At 41.8% G+C, this 25,632-nt stretch overlaps 1 protein-coding gene across 4 annotated transcripts; it reads right to left on the bottom strand.

The window, feature by feature from the left end:
* Window positions 1-3,182: 3,182 nt before the first annotated feature.
* On the bottom strand, window positions 3,183-12,049 carry LOC614871 (GTPase, IMAP family member 7). 4 transcript variants are annotated; one of them, XM_005205878.5, is made up of 3 exons: window positions 11,966-12,049; window positions 5,753-5,792; window positions 3,183-5,015 (listed from the first exon to the last, which is right to left on the bottom strand). In XM_005205878.5, the coding sequence occupies exon 3, from the start codon at window positions 4,976-4,978 to the stop codon at window positions 4,094-4,096; it is 885 nt and encodes a 294-aa protein (XP_005205935.1). In that variant the 5' UTR covers window positions 4,979-5,015; window positions 5,753-5,792; window positions 11,966-12,049; the 3' UTR covers window positions 3,183-4,093. The 4 variants fall into 4 exon arrangements, with proteins under 4 accessions (XP_005205935.1, XP_015326260.1, NP_001029943.1 ...); XM_015470774.3 differs by lacking the exon at window positions 5,753-5,792 and having other exon boundaries at window positions 11,913-12,049; NM_001034771.1 differs by lacking the exon at window positions 5,753-5,792 and having other exon boundaries at window positions 11,966-12,022.
* Between the last annotated feature and the right edge of the window lie 13,583 nt (window positions 12,050-25,632).

Here is a 25,632-nt window from a genome sequence, read left to right as displayed (position 1 = left end):
AGGATGCATCACTAGGAACAAAGCTAGTGGAGGTGATGGAATTCCAGTTGAGCTATTTCAAAGCCTAAAGGATGATGCTGTGAAAGTGCTGCACTCAATAGGCCAGCAAATTTGGAAAACTCAGCAGTGGCCACAGGACTGGAAAAGGTCAGTTTTCATTCCAATCCCAAAGAAAGGCAATGCCAAAGAATGCTCAAACTACCACACAATTTCATTCATCTCACATGCTAGTAAAGTAATGCTTAAAATTCTCTGAGCCAGGCTTCAGCAATACATGAACTGTGAACTTCCAGATGTTCAAGCTGGTTTTAGAAAAGGCAGAGGAACCAGAGATCAAATTACCAACATTTGCTGGATCATTGAAAAAGCAAGAGAGTTCCAGAAAAACATCTATTTCTGCTTGATTGACTATGCCAAAGCCTTTGACTGTGTGGATCACAATAAACTGTGGAAAATTCTGAAAGAGATGGGAATACCAGACCACCTGACCTGCCTCTTGACAAACCTGTATGCAGGTCAGGAAGCAACAGTTGGAACTGGACATGGAACAACAGACTGGTTCCAAATAGGAAAAGGAGCACGTAAAGGCTGTACATTGTCACCCTGCTTATTTAACCTCTATGCAGAGCACATCATGAGAAATGCTGGGCTGGAGGAAGCACAGGCTGGGATGAAGATTGCCAGGAAAAATATCAATAACCTCAGATATGCAGATAACACCACCCTTATGGCAGAAAGTGAAGAAGAACTAAAGAGCCTCTTGATGAAAGTGAAAGAGGAGAGTGAAAAAGTTGGCTTAAAGCTCAACTTTCAGAAAACTAAGATCATGGCATCTGGTCCCATCACTTCATGGCAAATAGATGGGGAAAGAGTGGCTGACTTTATTTTCCCTGGCTCCAAAATCACTGCAGATGGTGACTGCAGCCATGAAATTAAAAGACACTTACTCCTTGGAAGGAAAGTTATGACCAACCTAGACAGCATATTGAAAAGCAGAGACATTACTTTGTCAACAAAGGTCTGTCTAGCCAAGGCTTTGATTTTTCCAGTGGTCATGTATGGATGTGAGAGTTGGACTATAAAGAATCTGAGCACCAAAGAATTGATGCTTTTGAACTGTGGTGTTGGAGAAGACTCTTGAGAGTCCCTTGGATCGCAAGGAGATCCAACCAGTCCGTCCTAAAGGAAATCAGTCCTGAATGTTCACTGGAAGGACCGATGCTTAAGCTGAAACTTCAATACTTTGGCCATCTGATGCAAAGAACTGACTCATTTGAAAAGACCCTGATGCTGGGAAAGATTGAAGGCAGGAAGAGAAGGGGACGACAGAGGATGAGATGGTTGGATGGCATCACCGACTCAATGGACATGGATTTGGGTGGACTCCGGGAGTTGGTGATGGACAGTGAGGTCTGCTGTGCTGCGGTTCATGGGGTCGCAAAGAGTCGGAGACAACTGAGCGACTGAACTGAACTGACCGAATGAATCATTCACAAGGAACTAACTATAAGAATTGTGTTATAGCAAATAGCCGTTGGGGCTTGCAGTGTTATTTCACATATACTATGAATGTTTTCTCACAATGGGCTTCCCTTCCATGTGTCTTTACTTCATTCATAATATTTATTATGAACCTTATAAAAAGCATGTATTTAAGATGTTATTTCCTCCAGATTTAATCTCCAATCCCTTTCTCCCTAAGTTTCACCGATGCAATAGATACCCTCAGTCCCTTTCAGAGACAAAACAAAGGACAACTGTAAAAATTCCAGATATTTGAGTTATCTGCCATAATTATTTATAATATAAAATATCCCTCTATCACTGAAAATTTGCAATTTGAGTTTGAGTTATCTGCCATAATTATAAATACTGTACAGTCATTCCTCTATTTTTGAATCTTTGCAATTATTTTAGCAGGTCAGAAACTTTTATCTGCTCACTGCCAATGTCACAGTGTATGTGGGTAAACTTTTCCCAGAGGTTTCAACAGTCAGGTGAGACTTTCTTGCTGGCAGGGATGAAAAAAACAAAACAGAACAAACCAAAATGAAACAAAAATCAGGAAATGCTTTGAAACAGAAAAAGAAGTCAGTATCATAGGCTCAGCTGGTAAAGAATCCACCTGCAATGCAGGAGACTTGGGTTCAATCCCTGGGTTGGGAAGAGCCCCTGGAGAAGGGAAAGGCTACACACTCTAGTATTCTGGCCTGGAGAATTCCATGGATTGTATAGGCCATGGGGTCACAAAGAGTTGGACATGCCTAAGTGACTTTCACACACACACATCATAAGATGTATCTGTCAGGATTCTAGCAGAAAAGAGATAACTTAGTATAATGAAGTACTTGGAGGAGACGTTAGTGAAGGGGTTACCTACAAGCTATGGCTACGAGGTTTAGAAATGACAAGGGAGAGAGCTAGTAACAGTGAGGAAAAAAATCCATACCCTAAGGGGTGAACAAAGCTGGAATGCAGGAGAGTTGGGTAGTAAGGCCTCCAGGAGAGGAGCTATGACCTTTGGCAACTAGTCAGAGATGACCTGCAGGTAGGGAGAATGGAGAACAGATACCCTGACCTTACTTTTCTGCCCTCAAGAGATCTTCTGCTTGGATTCTGTTTGGCAGAAACCAAGCAGAGGTCAGAGAGCAAGAGATACCATTGATGCTGTCCATGTAGATCAGCCTCCCATGCAAGAAGTTAGAGTGAAGAGGGGTGAAGTGTGGATGTGGCAGAGGCAAATGAAAAATATTTGGCACAGAAGAGGTTTTTTTAAGTTACAGTCAGGAATACTTTAAGTTAGGATGGCACCTTTAAAAAGGAGAGAGAAAAACACTAAGAGAATTTACTTCCACATCCCCACCAGCCACAGAATAATGGTGCCAGAGAAGCCCATGCTGCATTGGCATGGTTCTCTTAAAAAATTCTCATAGTGTGTGGATTGAAATAACACACCAGTGGGACCTACACTTAATGTATGCAGGGTTTCTTATTTGAATTTTCCTAAATTGAATCTCTGAACTCTACAAAATGAATTATTACCTGGTTATGTCAATTTCATAAACTCTTAAATTCATTGGCATTGTGTGTGAGCACAGGTGGGAGCCAGGAGTGCTGGGCAATGAGCTACAAAGACATTTAATTGTAGTTGACGCTCACTCCTTAACAAACCATCCCCAAACTTAGTGGTTTAAAATAACAGCAATCATTTATTCTTCTCATGAATTTGCAATTTGGGTAGGACCCCATGGAAATGGCTTATCTTTGCTCTTCACAGTTTCATCAGTTGGCAGCTAGAGAATTCACTCTGTGTTGCCTCACTTGCATGGCCAGCAAGTGGTTTTGGCTGGCAGATGAAATATCAGCCAGGCAGTGGGCCAGTGACTTCAGGTCCTCTTCCCCAGGGTGACTTGGCTTCTACTTGGGCTTCCTCACAATATGGTGGGCAATTCCAAGGGTAACCACCATGAGGGAGCAAGGAGGCATTTTTCCCTATCTAACCTTAGAAGTCTTTTCCAATGAGTCAACTATTTGCATTAGGTGGACAAAGTACTGGAGTTTCAGCTTTAGCATCATTCCTTCCAAAGAACACCCAGGACTGATCTCCTTTAGAATGGACTGGTTGGATCTCCTTGAACCTTAGAAGTTACATGGTGTTGCTTCAGCCACCCACTGTTTCTCAAAACAGTCACAAAGTCCATTCAATTTCAAGGTAGGGGACATAGACCCATAACTCAATGGAGAGAGTAAGGTTAGACTGTAAGAAGAAATCAGAAATAAGATATGGTTTTAACCATTTTAGGAAAATACAAAGTATCATATCAACAAGAAAGGGATTCCCTGGTGGCTCAGATGGTGAAGAGTCTGCCTGCAATTTGGGAGACCCAAGTTCCCTGGGTTGGGAAGATTCCCCTGGAGAAGGAAAGGGCAACCCACTCCAGTATTTCTGCCTGGAAAATCCCATGGACAGAGTAGCCTGGCAGGCTATAATACATAGGGTTGAAAAGAGATGGACACGACTGAGTGACTTCACTTTTACTTTCATATTAACAAGCTATAGTAAATTGAGAAGTGAAAATAAAATTACAGTACATTACTTCCACAACATTTGCCATATTTTTGAAAGCATGTTTTTAATCTTGTCGAAAACAGCTTGCAATATTCTCTTCTCAGCTTCTTCCCTTACATTCATCATTTGTTCATTATACTCATCTGTTATCGATTTTATTTTTTTCATCTTTTCTTCTGATGGATTTTGGGCATATTCCACTTCTACTTGTTCAATTTGCTTGTTAAATGTATCAGCATAGCTTTTCATCAAGTATTCCTCCTGCTGTTTCAGCTCTTGGTCTGTTTCCTTGTAAATGGGGTCAGAAAAGTAAGCCCCTTGGTTGTTCTGCACCATCTCGTCTATCAGCTCCACCAGCTCCTGCACCTGAGCTTCCTTCTCAGCCTGCTCTGTGTTTTTGCTGTTACTGAAAGCACAGCAGCGGTCTCCACACTCCTGTAGGAGGCTTTGTAGGTTTCCATTCGAATCCTCCAGAAAATTGCTCAGGCTCTGGTTCTCCAGCTCCTCTTTGCAAGTGAATAAGATGATCATATACTTCATGGCTGCTTTCCCAAACAGATTCTTGACCAACTCCACGGTTTGCTGCTCTTCCTGTGTGTGACGGCCCAACCTCAGGACCAAGACGATGGCATGAGGGCCGGGACAGGAGGCGAGGACACATCGGCTGATTTCCCTGCAGGTGGTGTTCAGGCTGTCTTTGGTGTCGAAGAGCCCTGGGGTGTCAACAACAAGAAGCTCTCTCCCCTTCCATTCCCGGGACGCTTTCTGACAAGTTTTGGTAACAGCGTTGGCAGCCATCTTAGACTCGAATTTTTTGTACCCGAGGATGGTGTTTGCAGTCGCACTTTTCCCACTTCCGGTCTTCCCTACCAGCACTATCCTCAGAGCGTTGTTAGGGGTGGCAGCCATGTTAACATCAAGAGGCTCTGGGGTACCCAGACTCCACCTTAAGAAAAGGAAGGAGAGGGGGAAAGAGTCAATTTAGGCAAGTAGGAACCATTCTCAAGTCTTTTTTTAACTTCCTTTGCCTCCCTGAATGGAGAAGGCAATGGCATCCCACTCCAGTACTCTTGCCTGGAGAATCCCAGGGATGGGGGAGCCTGGTGGGCTGCCGTCTATGGGGTCTCACAGAGTCGGACACGACTGAAGTGACTTAGCAGCAGCAGCAGCAGCCTCCCTGAAATTTGTAATATTCTATTATCCACATTGTTCGCAAAAGAAACAGAAAAATTAAACAGTTTAATTGCTGTGGATAAAACAGAAAAGTAGTTCCAGTATCCCCACAAAGGAGTGTCAGGTCTGTTGCCAAGCCCAAGCTGGTCTGCTCACTGCACCACAGGCCAATAAATCCGGATACCAGTTGTTGGGGCAAGGAATGAAGACTTTAATCAGAAGGCCAGTAGACCGAGGGGATGGCAGTCTAGCGTCTCTAAGAACCCTCTCATCTCACTCAGCATTTAGGGTCCTTTTATATACAATAGAGAGGGGGAAGGGACTCTCAGTGGCCTCACCAGTGGCAGAAGGAGGTTGTTAACTGGTCGCTGGTTACCAGTTGCTCACGTGCTTGGGAGGAGGGACCCACTCGGATGCCTGACCAATGGCTGAACAGGCCTGTTATAGCTGGTGTCAGTCTGAATGAAGTGTGCATGGGGAGCCAGGGAGGGAAAGCCCCTTATGACTTACCATCACAGTTTCTATCATTAAAGCAGTATGATGTTGGTCCCTGAATAGAGAGAACAGCAAAGCAAAAACAGAAAATTTGGAAACAGACCAAATTAACCACATTGTATTTATTCATATTCAATTCATTTACATTATGCAACATTTATATTCAATAATGTAGCATCTCACATCAAGAGGAAGAAAGATAGACTAATAAGCAACATGGAGACAATCATATACAAAAAGACAAAACTGTATCCATTTCCTGATGCCTTTCAAACTCCAAATAGGGTAGAATTTCCAATGTTGAAAATTCCCTATAAATAATAGAAGAAACATGGATAAATCTTTGTAACTTAGAAGTCAGGAAAATATTTCTGAAATTTGAAATAGAGTAAGGAAAGAGACAGGCTTCCCTGGTGATTCAGTCGGTGAAGACTCTGCCATGAAATGCAAGAGACCTGGGGTTCAATCCCTGGGTCAGGAATATCCCCCGGAGAAGGAAATGGCAACCCACTTCAGTATTCTTGCCTGGGAAACCCAGTGGAGAGAGGAGCCTTGTGGACTACAGTCCATGAGGTCACAAAAGAGTCAGACAACTTAGCTACTAAACCGCCACAAGGAAAGAGACTCCTAAATTTGGTTATATAAAAATCAGAAATATAATGTGGGAGAATAATGCCACCATACACAAATTAAAACACAACTGTCAAACTAGGGGAATTTTTTTTCCTGGTTATGTAAAAGAGGGGTCATTTCACTTTTATACAAAGACTATCTGTACAGATGGCCAATAAGCACATGAAAAGATGCTCAGTATCATTAACTATTCAAGAAATGCAAATGAAAACTATAATGATGTATCACCTCACAGCGATGATTTGATGGCCATGATCAAAAAATCTACAATAAATGCTGGAGAGAGTGTGGAGAAAAGGGAACCCTCCTACACAGTTGGTGGGAACGTGAATTGGTAGAGCCTCTATGGAGAACAGTCTGGAAATCCTCAAAAAATTAAAAATATAGTTGCCATATGATCCAACAATCCCACTCTTGGGCATATATCCAGACAAAATTCTAATTTGAAAAGATGCCTTCACCTCTATGTTCATAGCTGCTGCTGCTGCTAAGTCGCTTCAGTCGTGTCTGACTCTGTGTGACCCCATGGACAGCAGTCCACCAGTCTCCTCTGTCCCTGGCATTCTCCAGGCAAGAATATCAGAATGGGTTGACATTTCCTTCTCCAATGCATGCATACATGCTAAGTCGCTTCAGTCGTATCCAACTCTGTGCGACCCTATGGACAGCAGCCCACCAGGCTCCTCTGTCCACAGGATTCTCTAGGCAAGAATACTGGAGTGGGTTGCCATTTCCTTCTCCTCTATGTTCATCAGTTCAGTTCAGTTCAGTTCAGTCGCTCAGTCCTGTCCGACTCTTTGCGACCCCATGAATTGCAGCATGCCAGGCCTCCCTGTCCATCACCAACTCCCAGAGTTCACTCAAACTAACGTCCATCGACTCGGTGATGCCATACAGCTAGCTCATCCTCTGTCGTCCCCTTCTCCTCCTGCCCCCAATCCCTCCCAGCATCAGAGTCTTTTCCAATGAGTCAACTCTTTGCATGAGGTGGCCAAAGTATTGGAGTTTCAGCTTTATAACAGTTCTGTTATAATAGCCAAGACACAGAAACAAACTAAATGTCCATTGACAGATGAATGCATAAAGAAGATGCTGTTCATATATACAATGGGGTATTACTCAGCCGTAAAAGAGAATGAAACAATGCCATTTGCAACTACATGTATGAACTGAGGTGTTATCATATTGAGGGAAGTTAGAGAAAAACAAATATTACATGATATCATTTGTATGTGGAATCAAAAATAAATCAAGTAAACTTACTTACAAAACAGAAACAGACTAACTGACACAGAAAATAAACTTACGACTACCAAAAGGGAAAATCAGGAAAGAGGGATAAATTAGGTGTATGGGGTTTATGGATACATCGTAGCTGTTCAGTCCTTCAGTCCTGTCAGATTCTTTCTGGCCCCAGGGACTGCAGCATGCCAGGCTTCCCTGTCCTTCACCATCTCCCAAAGCTTGCTCAAACTCATGTCCATTGAGTCCGTGATGTCATTCAGCTATCTCGACCTCTGTTGTCCCCTTCTCCTCCTGCCTTCTATCTTTTCCAGCATCTGGGTCTTTTCCAATGAGTCAGGTCTTCCATCAGGTTGCCAAAGTATTGGAGCTTTAGCTTCAGCATCAGTCCTTCCAGTGAATATTCAGGGTTGATTTCCTTCAGGATTGACTGGTTTGACTTCCTTGCAGTCCAAGGGACTCTCAAGAGTTTTCTCCAACACCACAGTTCAAAAGCATCAATTCTTTGACACTCACCCTTCTTTATGGTCCAATTCTCACATCCATACATGATTACTGGAAAAGTCTTAGCTTTGACTACACAGACCTTTGTCAGCAAAGTAATATCTCTGCTTTTTAATATGCTATCTTGGTTGCTCATAGCTCTTCTTCCAAGGAGCAAGCATCTTTTAATTTCATGACTGCAGTCACCATCTGCAGTGATTTTGGAGCCCAAGAAAATAATGTCTGTCACTGTTTCCATTGTTTCCCCATCTATTTGCCATGAAGTGATGGGACTGGATGCCATTATCTTCATTTTTTGAATGTTGAGTTTTAAGCCAGCTTTTTCACTCTCCTCTTTCACCTTCATCAAGAGGCTCTAGAGTTCCTCTTCACTTTCTGTCATAAGGGTGGTGTCATCTGCATATCTGTTATTGATACTTTTCCCAGCAATCTTGATTCCAGCTTGTGCTTCACCCAGCCCGGCATTTTGCTTGATGTACTCTGCGTATAAGTTAAATAAGCAGGGTGACAATATTAGCCTTGACATACTCCTTTCTCAATTTTGAACCGGTCTGTTTACATGTCCGGTTCTAACTGTTGCTTCTTGACCTGCGTACAGGTTTCTAAGGAGGAAGGTAAGCTAGTCTGGTATTCCCATCTCTTGAAGAATTTTCCACAGTTTGTTGTGATCCACACCATCAAAAGCTTTAGCATAGTCAATGAAGCAGAAGTAGATGTTTTTCTGGAATCCTCTTGCTTTTTCTTTGATCCAATGGATATTGGCAATTTGATCTCTGGTTCCTCTGCCTTTTCTAAATTCAGCTTGTACATCTGGACGTTTTTGGTTCATGTACTGATGAAGCCTAGCTTGGAGAATTTAAAGCATTACCTTGCTAGCATGTGAAATGCATGCAGTTGTGCAGTAGTTTGAACATTCTTTGCCATTACCCTTATTTGGTATTGGAATGAAAGCTGACCTTTTGTTATATATAGTGGTATGTTACATATACATTACATATACATACCACTATATATAACATACATTAGCAACAAGAATTTACTGTATAGTGGAAAGGAACTATATTCAGTATCTTGTATTAACCTATAATGGAAAAAATCAGAATATATATATGTATATATATAATTATATATATTATATACATATATATATGGGCTTCACCAGTGACTTAGCAGTAAAGAATCTGCCTGCAATGCAGGGGACACAGGAGACACAAGTTTGATCCCTGGGTTAGGAAGATCACCTTGAGGAAGGCATGGCGACCAACTCCAGTATTCTTGCCTGGAGAATTCCATGGACAGAGGAGACGGGAGGGTCACAGTTCATGGGGCCACAGAGAGTTGGATATGACTGAAGCGACTGAGCATGCACACACACACGGACACATGCATGTATAAAACTGAGTGGCTTGGCTATAATTATAATAAATCAACTATATTTCAATAAAAATATTTTAGCAAACAAACAATATCTAAAAGTAGAGAAAGAAAAGACCAACAACTTGATAGAAAGTGGAGTAAGAGATAAGAATAAACAGTCCAAATAAAAATGTAAATATCCTTTGAATATGTAAAAAGATATCAACATCCACTCGTAATAGAGATAAACATATCAAAACATATAAAAACTAAAATTAATTATTTAATATTGCACTAGGATACTATTTCTCACCTACAGGTTTGAAAAAACCCAGAAATTAGTTGGCATAATCTGTTGATAAAAGGTATAGGGGAGGGACTCCCTGGTGGCCCAGTAGTTAAGAATCCACCTTGCAATGCAGGGGATGTGGGTTCAATCCCTGGTCAGGGAACTAAGATACTACATGCCACGGAGCAACTAATCCCTCCACAATTGGAGAGTCCGTGTATCACAGTGAAAGATCCCACACGAGGCAAGGACGATCCCGTATGCTGCAACTAAGATGCAATGCAGCCAAATAGATAAATACATGTTTTTTAATAAATAAAAGATGTAGGGGAAACAGATCTTCTCCTGCATGGCTGTTGGGAATAAAAGAACAGTCTAAAACTACTGGAGGAGAAGTTAGCAAGGTCTTGTATATGTGCATTTACATACGCCTTTACCCTTTTATTATCAATCTCAATTTTAGGATTTATTCCAAAGGTACCCAACAAGAATATGGAAGAAAATTATGCAGAAAGCTCTGTGTGTGTGTATGCACACGTGTGTGCTCAGTCATGTTCAACTCTTTGTGACCCTATGGACTGTAGCCTTCCAGGCTCCTCTGTCCTTGGGATTTTCCCAGCAAGAATACTGGAGTGGGTTGCCATTTCCAAGGGATCTTCATGACCCAGGGATTGAACCCACGTCTCCTGCATCTCCTGCATTGGCAGGCAGATTCTTTACCATTGGGCCACCTGGGAAGCCCACAGAAGTCTGTTAACTGTGCCACTATTTGAATCTCAGGACACCAAAAACCTATCATGCATCATTAGGGTAGGGACCCAGTTGAATTAACTAAGGTATATTCACACAGTGAAGCACTGGTCAACTGTAGAAAAAGGAGGTATATCTTTATATCCTAGTATGAAGACATCTCCAGGATATAGCATTAAGCAGAAAAAGCAAAGAAGAAAGTAATGCACAGTTTACTAGCATTTCTCTAACCAGGAGGAATATGATCTACATATATAAAATGTGTAATACATATATTTTTCATTCATCCATAAAAACAATGGCCGAATAATCTGAAAGCTAAACAAACAAAAAAGTTACTTATATGGGCATGGGACAAAGAGGAGGGAGAGGACAAGGACAGAAACTGGGAATCAGACTTGTTTGGATATACTTATATTTCATTGATTTGATCTTAAAACCATATAAATAGTTTACATAATCATACAGCAATAATTATATTTAAAATCCTAGTAAAAATCAAAAGCAAATGTAACAAACAGGCCTAATTGTATTTTGTGTGATGAATGAACCACACAAAAAATTGTTCCAAGAGACTTGATAATGCAGTCATTTCTCTGTCCATCTCCAGTGGGAAGTACTTTAAGTCCCCCCAACACTTGCCCCAAAATATCTGCAAAGAATTTTCAGGAATCTTATTCTTCATTGTGTGTATGTGCAAGTAAGTGTGTTTGTATGGTTTTGAAGTCCATTGGAAAGACATCAAAACAATGATAAGCCCAGTAGAAATGAGTACCCTTAGTGCCAGACTGCAGTCTTCAAATGCCCATTTCCTGCCAAAACATTAGTTGATTTACACATACTGCAGTATGAGCTTCCCTGGTGGCTCAACAGTAAAGAATCTGCCTGCAATGCTGGAGACCCGGGTTTGATCCCTGGTTCAGGAAGATCCCCTGGAGAAAACAGCAACCCACTCCAGTATTCTTGCCTGGGAAATCCCATGAACAGAGAAGCCTGGCGGGCTATAGTTCATGGGGTCGTAAAGAGTTAGACACAACTCAGTGACTAAACAACAGCTGCAGTGCAATATAAAATAACAATTAAAAAAAAAAAGATTTAGCCTGAGTGGTCTCTAAATTGCCTTCCAACTCTAAAGACCTTGGGGACACATTTCCTACTAAAAGAAATGTCTGGGTTATCAAGTGTACTCAATGTCTATCCCTACAACAACTGGATGGAAGGTGCAATATTCAGCAAAAGGTTGTCATGTTAAAATGAGATGCATGGACAATGTGTTAACAGACATTCTTAGTCCCCTCCCTACCGCCACCTCCCCTGCTCTGGTAGCATCCTCCTGACTTGTTTGCACAGCACCTGGTCCCTTCTCAGGCCAGAATCCACACCCTCCCCAGACTCCCCTACCTTACTGTCCCTGCAGCTCTGTCTCCCTGGGATCTGTTCTCAGCCAGGCTCACCTGATTTAAGGACTTGATGAGCTGTCTGGTTTCCTCCAGAGAAGCTGTTTGAGCCCCTGCGTTTGCTCTAACTGCTGCACCTCTGAGACCTCGGAGCCAGGAAGCAGATTGGGTGGGGCCAGTGAAAAAAGTGTTTTGTTTTTAAAAAGACAGAAATGTTGCCCCATAATTTGATGGGTGGTTCAGTTTTGCCTGGTGGCTCAGATGGTAAAGTGTCTGCCTACAGTGCGGGAGACCTGAGTTCGATTCCTGTGTCGGGAAGCTCCTCTGAAGAAGGAAATGGCAACCCACTCCAGTACTCTTGCCTGGAAAATCTCATGGATGGAGGAGCATGGTAGGCTACAGTCCATGGGGTCACAAAGGGTCGGATACGAGTCAGTGACTTCACTTCAGTTTTGCCAAGTTGAAAGCTTTTTCTCCATGTGCCTGCTATGACACCAGAATTTTGAAAAATTTACTTGTTGTTTGGGGTTATAGTAAAGTGAAGTGAAAGTGAAAGTCACTCAGTCATGTCTGATTCTGTGACCCCATGGTCTATACAGCCCATGGAATTCTCCAGGCCAGAATACTGGAGTGGGTAGACTTTCCCCTTCTCCAGGGGATCTTCCCAACCCAGGGATCAAACCAGGGTCTCTTGCATTGCAGGCAGATTCTTTACCAACTGAGCTATCAGGGAAGCCAATGGAATAGTATCAACTCTATTATTTAAGCCTCACCCAACGAGAACAAATCCCCAGACTCCCACTGGCAGGAACCAGTTCACACCAGTGAACCTGGTGTGCTTACTCACATGGATTCTCAGACGTAGGTGGTTATGGTTATAAACCTCCAGCAGTGGAACAGAGAGCAGTGGTACTAAACGGGAGACTTTTAGTCTCCCTTTAAAAGGGACCATTCGTAGGGCCCTTGGCTCCAGGAGTCTGGCATGAGGAATCACTGTTAGTCCAGGCTCACTCCTCCTGGTGTTCCTGAGTCCCAAGGGTCATCAGAGCCATGGATGGTTACAGACAGTTACAGATATAAGCTTTATTTGCCACTTGGCTCCAATAGCCACGAAAGCAAGAAGCAAGGAAATGGGGTTTTCTCCCACAGTTTTCTATTTCTCTCAGGAAATCCACAGTCCCCATCCTTACCTGCCTACCTAGGTTTCTAGCCCCACACCTCCAAAATCCACAGTGTTTGCTTAGCTATCCCCTGAATTCTTAGCCATTCCGTGGTCCTAATGATGGAAGAGGTTGATTAGGAGAACAGGAATTGAGGAAAGAATGTGGAGGCTGCCATAACCATCAGACATCATCCCATAATTTGCCTTCTTTCTGGGGTTTGTCATTTGGTTTGCATGATTTCTGCTATTATTTTCATTTATTCCTTTTGGTTTCAATTTGACAACTTTTGTTGCTTTGTTTCAATCCTTCCCTAAAGAGAATTTTCTTCAGTGCTTTCTTAGTAAAGACAGATGCTATAAGTAAAACTTTCAGTTCAGTTCAGTTCAGTTCAGTCACTCAGTCATGTCCAACTCTTTGCGACCCCATGAATCGCAACATGCCAGGTCTCCCTATCCATCACCAACTCCCAGAGTTCACTCAAACTCACATTCATTGAGTCAGTGATGCCAACCAGCCATCTCATCCTCTGTCATCCCCTTCTCCTCCTGCCCCCAATCCCTGTTAGCATCAGAGTCTTTTCCAAAGAGTCAACTCTTTGCATGAGGTGGACAAAGTACTGGAGTTTCAGCTTTCACATCATTCCTTCCAAAGAAATCCCAGGGCTGATCTCCTTCAGAATGGACTGGTTGGATCTCCTTGCAGTCCAAGGGACTCTCAAGAGTCTTCTCCAACACCACAGTTCAAAAGCATCAATTCTTCGGCTCTCAGCCTTCTTCACAGTCCAACTCTCACATGCATACATGACCACAGGAAAAACCATAGCCTTGACTAGACAGACCTTTGTTGGCAAAGTAATGTCTCTGGTTTTGAATATGCTATCTAGGTTGGACATAACTTTCTTTCCAAGGAGTAAGCATCTTTTTAATTCATGGCTGCAGTCACCAGCTGCAGTGATTTTGGAGCCCCAAAAAATAAAGTCTGACACTGTTTCCACTGTTTCTCCATCTATTTCCCATGAAGAGATGGGACCGGATGCCATGACCTTCATTTTCTGAATGTTGAGCTTTAAGCCAACTTTTTCACTCTCCACTTTCACTTTCATCAAGAGGCGTTTTAATTCCTCTTCCCTTTCTGCCATAAGGGTGGTGTCATCTGCATATTTGAGGTTATTGATATTTCTCCCAGCAATCTTGATTCCAGCTTGTGTTTCTTCCAGTCCAGTGTTTCTCATGATGTACTCTGCGTATAAGTGAAATAAGCAGGATGACAATATACAGCCTTGACGAACTCCTTTTCCTATTTGGAACCATTCTGTTGTTCCATGTTCAGTTCTAACTGTTGCTTCCTGACCTGGATACAGATTTCTCAAGAGGCAGGTCAGGTGGTCTGGTATTCCCATCTCTTTCAGAATTTTCCACAGTTTATTGTGATCCACACAGTCAAAGGCTTTGGCATAGTCAATCAAGCAGAAATAGATGTTTTTCTGGAACTCTCTTGCTTTTTCCATGATCCAGCGGATGTTGGCAATTTGGTCTCTGATTCCTCTGCCTTTTCTAAAACCAGCTTGAACACCAGGAAGTTCACAGTTCATGTATTGCTGAAGCCTGGCTCAGAGAATTTTGAGCATTACTTTGCTAGCATGTGAGATGAGTGCAATTGTGCAGTAGTTTGAGCATTCTTTGGCATTGCCTTTCTTTGGGATTGGAATGAAAACTGACCTTTTCCATTCCTGTGGCCACTGCTGAGTTTTCCAAATTTGCTGGCATATTGAGTGCAGCACTTTCACAGCATCATCTTTCAGGGTTTCAAATAGCTCAACTGGAATTCCATCACCTCCACTAGCTTTGTTCGTAGTGTTGCTTTCTAAGGCCCATTTGACTTCACATTCCAAGATGTTTGGCTCTAAGTCAGTGATCACAGCATCATGATTATCTGGGTCATGAAGATCTTTTCTGTACAGTTCTTCTGTGTATTCTTGCCACCTCTTCTTAATATCTTCTGCTTCTGTTAGGTCCATACCATTTCTGTCCTTTATTGAGCCCATCTTTGCATGAAATGTTCCCTTGGTATCTCTAATTTTCATGAAGAGATCTCTAGTCTTTCCCATTCTGTTGTTTTCCTCTATTTCTTTGCATTGATCACTGTGGAAGGCTTTCTTATCTCTTCTTGGTATTCTTTGGAACTCTGCATTCAGATGCGTATGTCTTTCCTTTTCTCCTTTGCTTTTCGCTTCTCATCTTTTCACAGCTACTTGTAAGGCCTCCCCAGACAGCCATTTTGCTTTTTTGCATTTCTTTTCCATGGGGATGGTCTTGATCCCTGTCTCCTGTACAATGTCACGAACCTCATTCCATAGTTCATCAGGCACTCTATCTATCAGATCTAGGCCCTTAAATCTATTTCTCACGTCCATTGTATAATCATAAGGGATTTGATTTAGGTCATACCTGAATGGTCTAGTGGTTTTCCCTACTTTCTTCAATTTAAGTCTGAATTTGGTAATAAGGAGTTCATGATCTGAGCCACAGTCAGCTGCTGGTCTTGTTTTTGCTGACTGTATAGAGCTTCTCCATCTTTGGCTGCAAAGAATATAATCAATCTGATTTAGGTGTTGACCATCTGGTGATGTCCATGTGTAGTCTTCTCTTGTGTTGTTGGAAGAGAGTGTTTTCTATGACTGGTGCATTCTCATGGCAAAACTTTGCCCTGTTTCATTCTGTATTCCAAGGCCAAATTTGCCTGTTACTCCAGGTGTTTCTTAGTAAAGGAACAACTGGGCTTCCCTGATAGCTCAGTTGGTAAAGAATCCACCTGCAATGCAGGAGACCCCGGTTCGATTCCTGGGTCGGGAAGATCCCCTGGAGAAGGGAAAGGCTATCCACTCCAGTATTCTGGCCTAGAGAATTCCATGGACAATCCATGGGGTCGCAAAAAGTTGTACAGGACTGAGCCACTTTCACTTTCAAAGGAACAACTGCAATGTACACCACAGTATATCACAGCACAGACTTCTTTCTGCTTCTTGTAAACCCTTATATTTTCAAGAAATGGGCAACTGGGTGATTTATTGTAAATTCACTTGTGCAGAGAAAAATACACATCCTGCCTCAGAAACTACGCTCTCTTATTTGACACTTGAAGGTCACAGCACACTTTTGTCACCACGAGGTCATAGCACAGGCTAGACAGCCTAGGTTACAGGCCTGGGTCCCCCTGGTTATACCTGCTGAAGTGTTCAGAAGGGATAGGAGGAGAAAGGCTGGGCCAGGGAGAAATCTCATCATGAAAATTGCACTGAACTGTCTTTAGAATCCTTTTCAGACCCCTCCTCAGGCAGACCTGGCCTGAGGATGAAGTGAAAGGGTTTTCCTGGAAGTCTCCAAACCCACATCAGGACTCATTCAAAGCAGGCCCAGCAGGCAGCACTTCTGAGTTCCACATGAATGAAACGAAATAAACTCTGTTGTAAACTGGAATAGTGTGTGAATATTTCCATCTTTCAAGATCCTAACAATGAAGTTCTCAAAGCCTAAGATAAATAATAAATAAATAAATGAGATGGATAATAAATAGTTGAGCAGCCTCGTGGCTTTTGACTGTTGTTTATCATGAAAAAAAAAAAAAACCTCTAGAATGGTACTTAAGTGTCATTAAGGTTTGAGAGGTCACAGGTGACTATCTGGAAATGAAAAGTGACACTAGCATTTCTCTTATCCTCTGCAAGTATAACATATTTGTGTTTAGTGGAGAGTCAAAGATTCCCAATAAAATAGCAATCTGGAAGACAGTGCCACCTAGGTCCCCATTAGCTCTGTTTCATTCAACTACAATGAAGGACAGCAAGAAGGGGAAACTAAACTGGCCAAAGCCCAGGCACACTGCAGGAAGGAAGAGGAGGGGAGCTAGCAACATGGCCAATGTTTAATTTCAGCTACTGACAGGGTCTCCTCCAAAACATTGAGAGGAGCCCTGCAAACTTACACTGATGAACATCCATAACTGACAAACATTATTTAAAGAAAAAAATTAAAAAGTCTCTAAATATTGTCCTATGTTCATATAAGAAATGAAGAAACATTTATTCAGAAAAAAATATACTAACTCTTAGAAAGAACAGTGAGCATCTGCATCATACTTGAACCATGACCTACTTCCTCCCTCCCCAACCCAGCCTCAGTTTGACAGAAACTCCATTCTTGGCCAAGAAGATGAGGCTCCCTCTCCCCACAGTTAATCATCGAGAGTATAGTATCTTACCAATAGGGGTAGCGTTTCTGATCTGCAGAGACTAAATGTCTGGTAAGTAAGATTAGGCAATAGTTTCTAATGGTGGTGGTGGTTTAGTCGCTAAGTTGTGTCCCACTCTAATATATGACACCAAAACACCAAGGAAAAACAGATAATTTATATTTAATCAAAATTTAAAACACTTTGCATTCCAAAAAGTGAAAAGATTACCTGCAGAATGAGAGAAAAAATTTGCCAGTCATATATCTGATAAAGATCTAATATCCACAATATATAACAAACTCTTTTGCTGTGTTTAGTTGCTCAATCGTGTCTGACTCTTTGCGACCCCATGGACTGCTCCTCTGTCTGCAGGGATTCGCCAGGGAAAAATACTGGAGTGGGCTGCCATGCCCTCCTCCAGGAGATCTTCCCAATCCAGGGATCAAACCCATGTTTCCTGTATTGCAAGCAGATTCTTTACCGACTGAGCAGCCAGGGAAGTTGCAACTCTAAAAACTCCACAATAAAAAGACAAATTGCCTAATTTGTAAATGGGCAAAAGATTTGAATAGGAATTTCTTCAAATAAGATACACAAATGGCCAATAAACATATGAAAAGAAGATAAACATTATCAGTCATTAGGGAAATGTAAATCTGCACCAAATAACATACCACTTCATACTCAGTGGGATGATTATAATCTTTTAAAAAGAAAAAATAATAAATACTGATAAGTATGTGGATAAATTTAATCTTTATACCCTGCTGGGGAGGATATAACATGACACAGCTGCTATGGAAAGCTCTTCGGTGTTCCTTAAAAATTAAAACATAGATTACCACATGATGTAGTGATTCCACTCCCTAAGTGTCCATCCAAGAGGACTGCCAAGACGTGTTCATACCAAAGATTCTACATGAATGGTTAAGCAGCATTATTCATAATAGTCCAAAACAAGTGGAAACAACCCAAGTGCACATCAACAGATGAATGGATATATGCATACAGTGGAGTATCGTTTAACCATAAAAAGGAATAGAGTCTGTCTACATGCTACAATGTGAATGAGCCTTGACAGCATTATACTAAGTGAAAGAAACCAGGGAAAAGATACATAAAGATATGATTATATTTACATGAATGTCCAGAAATTACAATGAGCTCATGAGAGTATCCTTAGGAAGGTTTTAGCTTTAGTTTCTTGTACTCTATTAACATTTATATTCAGCTTCACTTTTTAAGCCTTTCTTCTCGCTTATGGTTTGAATTGTGTTCCCCTCCAAAAGATACTGAAGACCTAATCATACAAATGTGACCTTGCTTGGAAACAAGGTCTCAGCAGATTTGATTGTTAAGGTAAAGCTGCTGAGATGAACCTTAATCCATACAATTGGTATCCTTATTAGAAGGGAGATATTGGACACAGACACATGCATTGGGAAGACAGTCATATGAAGGCAGAAGCAGAGGTTGAAGTAAGGCTGCCTGAGGCCACTAGAAGCTAGAAGAGGCTAGGAAGGTTGTCACCATGTGCCATGAATGACACCGGGATTCTTGACCTCTGGAGGAGAGGAATTCGATCCAGGGCCAGTGATGAGGCTTGGTCACTCAGAACTTTTGTGCGATAAAATTTTATTAATGTATAAAGGAGATAGAGAGAGCTTCTGACATAGACATAGAAGGGGGCAGAAAGAGTGCCCCCTTGCTAGTTTATAGTAAGGGGTTATATACCTATTAGCAAGATGCTAATTAGAGAAAGGAAATGCCTCAAAACTGAGAGAGTTGCACCAGGCCCCTCATCCATAACATGCATTTTGAGATAGCATTGGCACCAGGTGAGTCATCCTGGACCATGAAACAATTGACATGAATCTTGAACAAAGGCAGATTCTAAGGTAAATACATAGTTCATTAACACAGCTTAAGAAAAACATTTCATAGAAAAATGCATTGGTTAGCTCAAGGTTTGAGAAATGTTCAGGGGGAACCAGGTGTCATCTGGGCAACACAGAATTTTAAAAGAAAACTCCTTTTAATTTTGTTAAAATTAAAAGTCCGTTTAATTAATAGAAAAGGAATAAAAATCTGACACTTGTGGTTTGTTTCCTCCTGCCTCTTAAGAGACAGGAAAAACCATCTGACACTTGCAGTCTATTTCCTCCCCTTGGGAGGACCCCTAGGCTTACTGCCTGTTACCCTCTCAGAAGGATCCTCCCTGACAGCATTCAGGAGGAGCATGGCCCTGCCAACACCTTTATTTTGGACTTCTGGCCTCCAGACTTGTGAGAGAATAAATTATTATAAAAATTGTTTATTATCTGTTATTATAAGCCACTTCATTTGTGTTACTTTGTTATGACAGCCCTGGGAAATGAACATGTCCCTCTCTGGTGATTTTCTCTAGTTACCCCTGGTCAACACACAAAAATTACATCTTGTTGCCATTCAGGGAGATGAAATGGCAGGTCTTCCATAGGTGTGGGTCAGCAGGGCACTAAAGGGGAATGCTGGCTGCCTCCACATTAGTCTCCCCTGAGAATAGCATGGTGGTGGCAGCAATCACCTAGGGAGGACATGGATCCTGGAGGTCAGCTGCTGACCAAAACCAAATCAAGCTGAGACTCACTCCAGAGCTGAGTGACATTCAAGTAAACCATGATCATGAAGTAGCTAATGTGCAAGGCCAAACTCAGAAACAACAGGAGACTTTTATCCCCAACCCTACTTACATAGTGGGATGGGGAGTAGTGCCTGGATCCTACTGTTCTTTAGACAGGGAGACAGAAATGGCAGATGCTTGAGAGACATGTCATGCTCTGCCTCTATGGTGGTTCAGAACCATTTCCAGACTGTTCATCAGAAATCATGGGGGCCAGAAGGAAGTGACACAATATTTTCCAAGTATTGAAAGAAAAGAACTGTCAACCCAGAATTCTATAACCAGAGAAAACATCCTTCAAGAATGAAAGGGCAGAGGCCATCAGGGATACTCCAATCTCAGTCACCATCTTACTTCAACCTCATGAGAGACTTATTATCCCCAGGACCTCAACCATACAGTCAAATGTGTATGTTCCTAAAAATAAGGGCACACCTTATTTTATTAGAGTAAATATGTACCTTACTGTGTGATAGGTATCATGAAACTTTAGCCACAAATCTGTTTATAGACAATAAAAATTCAGACATATAGAATGTAAAGCTACTACTGTGCTGATAATAGCTAGTACAGATGTCAGCAAAACAATAGTTTCCAACTGTGGACAAGAAACATCCTTCTACATTGGAACAAATGAAGAAAGTGCCTTGGGCCAACTACCAAAAATGACACCATTGCCGGTCCTAAGATGACAGAGGAAAGGACGGGAGACCACTTTTTACACCACAAATTCATCAAAAGAACATTTAAATGCTGAGTAAATTTCACAAAACAACTTCTGAACGCCAGCAGAGGACATCAGGCACCCAGAAAAGCAGCCCATTGTCTTCAAAAGGAGGTAGGAAAAAATATAAAAGACAAAAAGAGAGACAAAAGAGGTAGGGATGGAGCTCTGTCCCTGAAAGGGAGTCTTAAAAAGAGAGAAGTTTCCAAACACCAGGAAACACTCTCACTGCCGAGTTTGTGGTGAGCCTTGGAACCACAGAGGGCAACATAATTGGGAGGAAAAATAAAAAAATAATTAAAACCCACAGATTACGTGCCCAACGGTAACTCCCCCAGCAGAGAAGCAGCACAGACCCCTGCATCTGCCACCAGCAAGCAGGGGCTGCATTGCTTAGAGTAAGGACCGGGCCTGAATGCCTCAAGGGCAATCTGAGGGAACTAACTTGGGCAAGCAAACCAGACTTTGGGATAGCTACCACATGAAAAGCCCTAACATAAGACACTGCCAGGCCCACTCATAGAACAAAGGACTGAACAGAGCTAGCCGGCTGCAGACCATTCCCCTCCGGTGATAGGCAGCCAGAACCAGAAGTGGGCAATCGCAGCTGCAGAGAGGCATTATCTACCAAACTGCAAGCAGGCTTCTTTGCTAACTAAGACTTCCTGGGCTTCTGGACAGTCAACATCCGTCTGAGAAGGTGTGCCAGTTGTACACCCAGAAAACCAAGCGTCAGGGACAGGGGAGGCGATAAGTCGCAGCGACGGCACTCGCCAAACACTTCATCACCTGAGCTGCTTGGACCTGGGAAGGGCACAAAATACAGGCCCAACCGAGTCTGTGCCTCTGAGGACTATCTGAGTGCCTGAACCTGAGCAGCTTAGACCTGGAAGGGGCATTCAGCCCAGGGCCGGCCTTGGATGGTTCCCAGCAGACCATCCTAGAACCTGAGCAGTGTGGGCAGAGAGGGCACATGCCCCGTGAGTGGGGGCAGGCCACTGTGGCTGAGACACTGCAAGCACATGCCAGTGTTATTTGTTTGCAGCCTCTGTTCCTCCCCACAGCGCAACTAAACAAGTGAGCCTAAAAAAGTGTCCACCACCGCCCCCTTGTGTCAGGGCGGAAATCAGACACTGAAGAGACCAGCAAACAGAAGAAGTTCAAACAGAGGGAACCACTTTGGAAGTGACAGATGCAAGATAGGAAGGGGCCTATAGATCTTGAGAAATATAAGCCGGACCAAGGAACTATCCGAAAATGAACTGACCCCACACTGCCCACAACAACACCAGAGAAAGTCCTAGATATATTTGTACTATTTTTACTATCATTCTTCTTTTTAAATTTTTAAAAAAATTTTAAGTCCTCTATTACTCCTTTATTTTTCGTTTTTATAACCTACTATTATTTTAAAAAAAAAAAAAAGAGACCCCAGTTTTTAAAGCAAACTTCATATATATTTTTTGTTTATAATTTTTGTGACTTTTTTTTCCTTTCTTTTCTTTAATATTGTATTTTTGAAAATCCAACCTCTACTCTAGATTTTTAATCTTTGCTTTTTGGTATTTGTTATCAATTTTGTACCTTTAAGAACCCAATCTTCAGTACCCATTTTTTCTTGGGAGCAAGATTATTGGCTTGACTGCTCTCTCCCCCTTTGGACTCTCCTTTTTCTCCACCAGGTCACCTCTATCTCCTCCCTCCCCCTTATCTTCTCTACCCAACTCTGGATTCTCTTTGTGTGTTCCAGATGGTGGAGAATACTTAGGGAACTGATTACTGGCTGGATCTGTCTCTCTTCTTTTGATTTCCCCCTTTATCCTCCTGGCCACCTCTGTCTCCTTCCTCCCTCTTCTTTTCTCTGTATAACTCTGTGAACATCTCTGAGCAGTCCAGCCTGTGGAGAGCACATAAGGAAGTGATTCCTGGCTAGCTTGCTCTCTCCTCTTTTGATTCCACCTCATCTCATTCAGGTCACGTCTAACTCCCTCCTCCCTCTTCTCTTCTTCATGTAACTCTGTGAACCTCTCTGGGTGTCCCTCACTATGGAGAAACTTTTCATCTTTAATCTAGATGTTTTACCAACAGTGCTGTATAGATGGAGAAGTCTTGAGGCTACTATAAAAATAAGACTGAAAACCAGAAGCAGGAGGCTTAAGTCCAAATCCTGAGAACACCAGAGAACTCCTGACTCCAGGGAACATTAATTGACAGGAGCTCATCAAATGCCTCCATACCTACACTGAAACCAAGCACCACCAAAGAGCCAACAAGTTCTAGAGCAAGACATACCACACAAATTCTCCAGCAACACAGGAACACAGCCCTGAGCTTCAACATACAGGCTGCCCAAAGTCACCTCAAACCCATTGACATCTCATAACTCATTATGGGACACTTGATTGCACTCCAGAGAAGAAATCCAGCTCCACCCACCAGAACATCAACACAAGCTTCCCTAACCAGGAAACCTTGACAAGCCACCCGTACAACCCCACCCACAGTGAGGAAACTCCACAATAAAGAGAACTCCACAAACTGCCAGAATATGGAAAGGACACCCCAAATACAGCAATTTAAACAAGATGAAGAGACAGAGGAATACCCAGAAGGTAAAGGAACAGGATAAATGCCCATCAAACCAAACAAAAGAGGAAGAGATAGGGAATCTACCTGATAAAGAATTCCGAATGATAGTGAAAATGATCCAAAATCTTGAAATCAAAATGGAATCACAGATAAATAGCCTGGAGACAAGGATTGAGAAGATGCAAGAAAGGTTTAACAAGGACCTAGAAGAAATAAAAAGAGTCAATATATAATGAATATTGCAATAAATGAGATCAAAAACACTCTGGAGGGAACAAATAGTAGAATAATGGAGGCAGAAGATAGGATTAGTGAAGTGGAAGATAGAATGGTAGAAATAAATGAATCAGAGAGGAAAAAAGAAAAACGAATTAAAAGAAATGAGGACAATCCCAGAGACCTCCGGGACAATGGTAAATGCCCCAACATTCGAATCATAGGAGTCCCAGAAGAAGAAGACAATAAGAAAGACCATGAGAAAATACTTGAGGAGATAATAGTTGAAAAATTCCCTAAAATGTGGAAGGAAATAATCACCCAAGTCCAAGAAACCCAGAGAGTCCCAAACAGGATAAACCCAAGGCAAAACACAACAAGATACATATTAATCAAATTAACAAAGATCAAACACAAAGAACAAATATTAAAAGCAGCAAGGGAAAAACAACAAATAACACACAAGGGGATTCCCATAAGGATAACAGCTGATCTTTCAATAGAAACTCTTCAGGCCAGAAAGGAATGGCAGGACATACTTAAAGTGATGAAAGAAAATAACCTACAGCCCAGATTAATGTACCCAGCGAGGATCTCATTCAAATATGAAGGAAAAATCAAAAGCTTTACAGACAAGCAAAAGCTGAGAGAATTCAGCACCACCAAACCAGCTCTCCAACAAATGCTAAAGGATCTTCTCTAGACAGGAAACACAAAAAGGGTGTATAAATTCGAACCCAAAACAATGAAGTAAATGGCAACAGGATCATACTTATCAATAATTACCTTAAACGTAAATGGGTTGAATGACCCAACCAAAAGACAAAGACTGGCTGAATGTATACAAAAACAAGACCCCTATATGTGTTGTCTACAAGAGACCCACCACAAAACAAGGGACACACACATACTGAAAGTGAAGGGCTGGAAAAAGATATCCCACGCAAATAGAGACCAAAAGAAAGCAGGAGTAGCAATACTCATATCAGATAAAATAGACTTTAAAACAAAGGCTGTGAAAAGAGACAAAGATGATCACTACATAATGATCAAAGGATCAATCCAAGAAGAAGATATAACAATTTTAAATATATATGCACCCAACATAGGAGCACCACAATATGTAAGACAAATGCTAACAAGTATGAAAGGGGAAATTAACAATAATAACACAATAATAGTGGGAGACTTTAATACCCCACTCACACCTATGGATAGATCAACTAAACAGAAAATTAACAAGGAGACATAAACTTTAAATGATAAAATAGACCAACTAGACCTAATTGATATCCTTAGGACATTTCACCCCAAAACAATGAATTTCACCTTTTTTTCTCAAGCGCACATGGAACCTTCTCCAGGATAGATTACATCCTGGGCCATAAATCTAGCCTTGGTAAATTCAAAAAAATTCAAATCATTCCAACCATCTTTTCTGACCACAATGCAGTAAGATTAGATGTCAATTACAGGAGAAAAAATATTAAAAATTCCAACATATGGAGGCTGAACAACACGCTGCGGAATAACCAACAAATCACAGAAGAAATCAAAAAAGAAATCAAAATATGCATAAAACAAATGAAAATGAAAACACAATGACTCAAAACCTGTGGGACACTGTAAAAGCAGTGCTAAGGGGAAGGTTCATAGCAATACGGGCTTGCCTCAAGAAATAAGAAAAAAGTCAAATAAATAACCTAACTCTACACCTTGTGGCTCAGACAGTAAAGCATCTGTTTACAATGTGGGAGACCTGGGTTCGAGCCCTGAGTTGGGAAGATCCCCTGGAGAAGGAAATGGCAATCCACTCCAGTACTATTGCCTGGAAAATCCCATGGACAGAGGAGCCTAGTAGGCTACAGTCTATAGGGTCCAAAGAGTCAGACACGACTGAGCGACTTCACTTTCACTTTCGAAGCAACTAGAAAAGGAAGAAATGAAGAACACCAATGTTAGTAGAAGGAAAGAAATCTTAAAAATTAGGGCAGAAATAAATGCAAAAGAAACAAAAGAGACCATAGCAAAAATCAACAAAGCCAAAAGCTGGTTCTTTGAAAGGATAAATAAAATTGACAAACCATTAGCCAGACTCATCAAGAAACAAAGGGAGAAAAATCTAATCAATAAAATTATA

This window comes from Bos taurus, chromosome 4 (assembly GCF_002263795.3).
Source record: "Bos taurus isolate L1 Dominette 01449 registration number 42190680 breed Hereford chromosome 4, ARS-UCD2.0, whole genome shotgun sequence".
Lineage (NCBI taxonomy): Eukaryota > Metazoa > Chordata > Mammalia > Artiodactyla > Bovidae > Bos > Bos taurus.
This window is presented reverse-complemented; position numbering and strand designations above follow the sequence as displayed.